Genomic DNA, 6,728 nt, shown 5'->3' with positions numbered 1-6,728 from the left:
TAAATCATCTTAAACATGCCACAGGAACTCCAAAAACTGTCTCATATTTGTCACCACAGATTCAAAATGAATTCATTCATCTTCTGGCATCTACAATTCGAAATCAACTAATAAACGATATCAAAAGAAATAAATATTATGGACTTTTGTTTGATTTAACTCCTGATATCTCTCATCGAGAACAAATGTCCCAAGTCGCTAGGTATGTAGATGTTGATTTTATCCATAAAAAAGTTTCCATCAAGGAATCTTTTTTGGGTATTATTGAAATACACGATAAAGATACAGCCTCGATAGAACATACAATTTTAGAAAAATTAAATTCCGATGAAATTTCATTAACAAACTGCAGATCACAATGTTACGATAATGCTGCCGAGATGGCAGGTCACACATCTGGCGTTCAACAAAGAATAATGGAAAAAAATCAGTAGGAGTTACTGCAGCTAAACAAGATCCAATCGTTGTGACATGTTTTGGAAAAATTGAAAACATATACGTATCTATTTTTCTCACGTTCAACGTTACAATGGAGCTCCAGAATACAAGCGGTTAGCGTTATCGTCGATGGGCTAGAGATAGAGAGAGTAGAACTATTAGAAAAATTAGCAGAGGACACTACCACTACAAGTGACACCAGAAGTGAAGTTACAATTCTGTTGCAAAATATACTAACTTTTAGTTTCATACCTTATGTAACGAGCCCTCATCCCCCTCATACCAGAAAACTATTCCCAGATGGCGCCGCTGGCGCAACAGAAGTAATAACTTTTTATTTTTCAAAAACTTATAAACAGTAGAAGTAGATGTAATGTAACTAGAGACGCGCCATGCAGCGCTAATACCTAACTAAATGTTTTCATCACTTTATAATCATCATTTACCATTTCATGTAAATTCATCTTCATCTATTTGTAATTAAAACCAATAAAGGTTAATGAATCATCAAATTGGCGGTCTAAAGGTAAGTGGAACATTTTCCACAATTCATATTGAAAACAGGAATTCATTTTAGATTGAACATTTTCTGGCGCCCGAACAGGGACCGCCATTAAGAGATTTCTTGTTTATTTTCGATTAGAAATTTAGTTTCATAGAATAGTGACTTTAAGTGTATAAATAGTTCGCTTATAAATTAAGATGGAGAAATCCAAACAAAAGCGTACTACGATAAGGTCATTAACAACTAAGTTATTAACCAAAATCGAAAACATTTATCAAGACGATAAGGTTACAATAGATGAATTGGATGAGTTAATGTCTGAATTAATATTAAAACAAGAACAATTGAAAGAAATTGATCTCGAAATTCAGCAGGGTATTACGGATGTAAATGAAATCGATACAGAAATTATAAAGTGTGATGAATATTTGACAAATATTGTACGAAGTAAAAGCAGATTAAAAAGAAAAATAGAAAAACTGTCGACTTCGGTAGTGTCACCTGAGTTAAATTCGAACATTTCCGAACCGAAGATAAACACCAATATAAGAATAAATGAAACTTCTTCTGTGAAACTGCCTCTTTTAACTATAGAGAAATTTTCTGGTGATCCTTCAGATTGGCAAAGATTTTACGATCAGTTCGAATCTGCCATAGATAAAAACACTGATTTGTCGAATGTTGAAAAGTTTAATTACTTGAAAACATATTTAGTGGGATCGGCTTCAGATGCGATTAAAGGATTCAGTTTAACAAATAATAATTATGTATCAGCAATTGAAACATTAAAAGAACGCTTTGGCAAGAAAACGTTGATAATTAACTCTCATTTGAATAAATTATTGAGTTTAACCCCAGTAGAAAAATCAACAGATATTTTTTCATTAAGAAAACTTTTTGATTCTTGTCAAACTGAAATAAGGAATTTAGAATCTTTGGGAATTAATCAGGAAAATTACGGGGCTTTACTCTGTCCTATACTTATTAAATTACTTCCTTCAGATATAGTGTTAGAAATAACTAAAAAATATAGCAATGATGATGAGTGGAAAATATCAGAGATCCTCGATATTTTAAAAACAGAAGTAATTAGCCGAGAAAAAGCCACGGCCTTGAGTTCGTCTATAACACGAGTTTCAGAATGTTCCCCCTTTCCCTCCTCAAAGCGTAGCAGTGGAGGCGAGAATTCGAATAAACAAAATAAGATTCGCATATCAACGGCGTCAGGTTTATTGAATGAATCGAGTAATAAGAAAAATAAATGTACTTCTTGCGGTAACGATAGACATAATTTATGGGATTGTAATGAATTTAAAATGAAAGAAATGAATGAGAAAAGGGATATTTTAAAGAGAAGCGGTTGTTGCTTTATTTGTTTTCGCTTTGGCCATACGGCTAAAAAATGCAGGAGTTTTGTAAAATGCGATATTTGTTTTAGACGTCATTATACATTTATGTGTCCGGAAAAGAAAACAGATAGTCAAGTGGAAAGTACGGTTTTATCGAATGAAACTTGTAATCCGGAAGTATTAATGCAAACGTTAACAATTCGCTTAATAAACGGAAAAAAAGAAATAATTATACGCGGATTGATAGACACGGGGTCCCAAAAGTCGTATCTTTTAAAAGAAACAATAAATAAAATTGGTTACAAACCAATAGGGCAAGAAAACTTAAATCATAGTCTTTTCGGTGGATTACAAAGAACTAATCAGCATAATAAATACAGAATTTTTTTGAGCGATTTAAATCGGGATTATTTTTGTAACTTTGAAGTTTATGATCAGGAAAAAATTTGTACAGAAATTCCTAAAATAAGAGACGGCTCGTGGATAAAAGAAGCGAATAAGTTAGGAATTAAATTTTGCGATTATAAAAACATAGAAGAGTCGAATTCAGAAACTAAAGAAATTGATTTACTTATCGGAGCCGACGTTTGCGGTAAACTTTTCACAGGTATTATTAAATCGGTCTCAGAAAGTTTAGTTGCATTCGAAACGCGATTAGGTTGGACACTTATGGGTAAAACTCGTCAGCCAGAAAACAGTAATAGTACCAACACAGTTTTGTCCCTTCATGTGGCTCAGGCTAAAATTTCGGATCTCTGGAAACTAGATACGTTAGGGATATTAGACCCAAGTGAAAAAGAATCAAGAGAAGAAATTGCAAAAGCTACCGAAGACCATTTTAATCGCAACATTAAGGTACTTGAAGATGGGAGATATGAAGTGAGCCTTCCATGGATCTTAAATCACCCTACTTTGCCTAATTATGGAAGTGTTGCTGAAAGAAGATTGAAGAACTGCGTTGAGGTCTTAAAGAAATCAGAAATATTAGATGATTATGAAGCGGTATTTAAAGAATGGCTACGAGAGGGAATTATCGAAGAGGTTGACCCAGCCGATACAGCCACCAATGAACATTTTTTGCCACACCGAGCAGTGATAAAAGAAAATTCTACTACCAAGATCAGACCTGTTTTTGATGGTTCGACAAAAATAAAAAATTTTCCCTCTATCAATAATTGTCTTGAAAAAGGACCTAATCTTGTGGAGCTCATTCCTTCAGTGATCAACAGATTTAGATTAAATAAGATTGGAGTCATTGCAGATATTCGAAAAGCTTTCTTACAGATCCAACTGAGTGAAGCTGATAGACCTTTCCTAAGATTTCTATGGTGTGAAAATGGAGACCTTTCGAAGATCAAAATTTACCAACATAGAAGAGTGGTGTTTGGCTTGACTTGCAGCCCATATTTGTTAGGAGCCACTCTACGGTACCATTTGAAGAAAGCGCCAGAATCAATGCTGGAAACTGCAGTTAAATTAGAAGAATCATTTTATGTAGATAATTGCTTAACCAGTGTTGAAGATAGAGAACATTTGCACAAATTTATGACTGAATCGCAGTATATATTGAAGAGAGCTCAATTCGATCTAAGAGGGTGGGAGCATAGTATCCTAAATTCACAAGAAGTAGCCATCCCTGAAGAAGAAAGAAAAGTACCAGTTTTGGGACTGATTTGGAAATTAAGTACTGATTCATTGACTTTGGACTTAAAGGAAACATCGCAGGCCTCTGAGACTTTAACCAAAAGGAAAATCCTGTCTGAAGTTCACAAAGTATTCGACCCAATTGGTTACACGTGTCCAGTAACATTAAGACCGAAGATCATGCTTCAGGAGTGCTGGAAGTTAAAATGCACTTGGGATGCAGAATTACCATCTTCTATTAGAAAAACGTTTGAAAAATGGCAAAAACAACTAAGTGAATTGAAAGATATAACCATTCCGAGATGTCTCTTGGACAATCCTGAAGGTTCGAGAAATTTAAGTTTACATATTTTTTGTGATGCGAGCAAGGTAGCTTATGCTACATGCATATTCCTGAGAAACCAAAACGAAGACTCGACATCATGTCAGCTCATTCAAGCTCGATCTCGAGTAGCTCCTCTAAAACCCGTCACAATACCCAGACTTGAACTTTTATCCTGTACAATTGGAGCTAGACTGGCACATGGAGTTAAATCAGACTTAAGACTTGAAAATATTCCAACATTTTTCTGGTCAGATTCAGTAAATGCCCTCTTTTGGATAAAAAGGAATGAAAATTGGGCCCCTTTTGTTTACAACAGAGTCCAAGAAATCAGATCTCTCAGTTTGCCAGAAGAATGGAATTATGTTCCCGGAACTCTTAATCCAGCTGATCTTCCCTCACGAGGATGTTCTGCAGAGCATCTTAAGCAATCTAAATGGTGGGAGGGCCCTATGTGGCTGAAAGATCCACCACAGCTCTGGCCAAAAGATATTATCGATCCAGATTTGGACATTATCAACGCTGAAAGAAGAAAAACGATAGTGACTTCAACAAATTTATTCAAAGGACAAATTCCGTTATATGATACTTTTACATCATATCGAAAAATGATAAGAGTAACTGCTTGGATTTACAGATTTTATCGAAACATCAAGAGTGCTGCGGATGAACGAAACCTCGAAAAACAGCTGACTATTGAAGAAATGAAAGACGCTGAAATGGTCATTTTAAAGTACGTGCAGAACAGATGCCTAGCAGAAGAAACCAAGCCTTGCTATACTTCATTACAAACTATAACGGATGATGAAGGCCTTATACGAGTTAGAACAAGAATAGCCATGAAGAAGGATTTGAGAACATTCAAGTATCCTATTGTTCTGCCATCTGACCATAATGTCACTCACTGCCTTATACTTGATAAACACAAAGAACTAAATCATGCCGGAACTCAAATTGTAATGTCAGTTCTAAGAGAACAATATTGGATCCTCAGATGCAGAAAAACTGTTGAACGAGTGATTAAAAAATGTGTCATTTGCAAAAGATTCAGCGCTCGTCCTACAGAAGTGCTAAGTGGTCCTCTACCAGAAGATCGTGTACGAGAAGCATTGATTTTTGAGGTCATTGGAGTGGATTTGTGCGGACCACTCTTTTTGAAGGATGGAAGCAAGAGTTGGATCGTGCTGTTCACCTGTGCGGTTTTCCGAGCCATTCATGTTGAGTTAGTAACTTCACTTTCCACGGATAGCTTTCTGTTGGCATTTAGAAGGTTCATAGCACGACGAGGAAGACCCGCAACGGTTTTCTCTGACAACGGCACAAATCTGACTCGAGCGGTTGCAGATCTGAAATCAGTAGACTTCGAAAAACTAAAAGAGTTTGCTACTTCGAAAAAGATTCACTGGAAGTTCAATCCTCCCTCTGCACCCTGGTGGGGTGGATTTTTTGAAAGAATGATTGGAATGCTAAAATCAATTTTACGGAAAGTCCTTGGAAGAGCAAACCTTCTCTATGAAGAGCTATACACAGTCATTTGTGATGTTGAAAGCATCATAAATTCCAGACCACTTACGTACATCTCAGAAGATCTAGAGGACCTGATACCATTAACACCTGCCATGTTTTTGCACGAACTTAAAGAATCTGGAGTACCAGATATTGATTTAATTGATGCCACCAGGATGAAAAAAAGATTTGCCTATCGTCAAAAAATTCGTAAGGACTTAAGAAAACGTTTCCGAATTGAATACTTAGGACAACTTAAGGATTTTGCCCGTAAAAAGAAAGACTCTCAAGTTAAAGAAGGAGAAATCGTTCTCGTAGGAGACGATAACAACAAACGCATCAATTGGCTTTTGGGCAAAATAGAAGCTCTTTACCCCGGCAAAGATGGAAAAACAAGAGTGGTGCGCGTAAAAACTCGGCATGGATCATACTTACGACCATGTCGAAAACTTTATAGACTTGAATTGCCTAATTGAGTTTCGTCATGACATTCGTCGTCCAAAACTCAAGGTGGGAGGATGTAACGAGCCCTCATCCCCCTCATACCAGAAAACTATTCCCAGATGGCGCCGCTGGCGCAACAGAAGTAATAACTTTTTATTTTTCAAAAACTTATAAACAGTAGAAGTAGATGTAATGTAACTAGAGACGCGCCATGCAGCGCTAATACCTAACTAAATGTTTTCATCACTTTATAATCATCATTTACCATTTCATGTAAATTCATCTTCATCTATTTGTAATTAAAACCAATAAAGGTTAATGAATCATCAAATTGGCGGTCTAAAGGTAAGTGGAACATTTTCCACAATTCATATTGAAAACAGGAATTCATTTTAGATTGAACACCTTAAGTTCATTTCTGGTGTGAAATCTTAAGGAGAATTGATCGCGCGCAGCTCAGATTAGCTCTGTGAAGACGCATTAGAAAAAGCGAAGTCTCTTTGTGAAAAATGGGATATTG

The 6,728-nt window shown here is 36.0% G+C and overlaps 2 protein-coding genes across 2 annotated transcripts; both read left to right on the top strand.

Moving 5' to 3' along the window:
- Window positions 1-1,140: 1,140 nt before the first annotated feature.
- Window positions 1,141-5,095, top strand: LOC147810147 (uncharacterized). Its single transcript, XM_087160430.1, has 3 exons — window positions 1,141-1,390; window positions 2,747-4,980; window positions 5,069-5,095. The coding sequence occupies exons 1-3, from the start codon at window positions 1,141-1,143 to the stop codon at window positions 5,093-5,095; spliced, it is 2,511 nt and encodes an 836-aa protein (XP_087016556.1).
- A 2-nt stretch (window positions 5,096-5,097) lies between these two features.
- LOC147810146 (uncharacterized) lies at window positions 5,098-6,240 on the top strand. The gene has a single exon (XM_087160429.1). The coding sequence runs from the start codon at window positions 5,098-5,100 to the stop codon at window positions 6,238-6,240; it is 1,143 nt and encodes a 380-aa protein (XP_087016555.1).
- The last annotated feature ends 488 nt before the right edge of the window (window positions 6,241-6,728 follow it).

Source organism: Parasteatoda tepidariorum, chromosome 4 (genome assembly GCF_982258835.1).
Source record: "Parasteatoda tepidariorum strain Cologne lab strain chromosome 4, Ptep-v5.0, whole genome shotgun sequence".
In the NCBI taxonomy this organism is placed as follows: Eukaryota; Metazoa; Arthropoda; class Arachnida; order Araneae; family Theridiidae; genus Parasteatoda; species Parasteatoda tepidariorum.
This window is presented reverse-complemented; position numbering and strand designations above follow the sequence as displayed.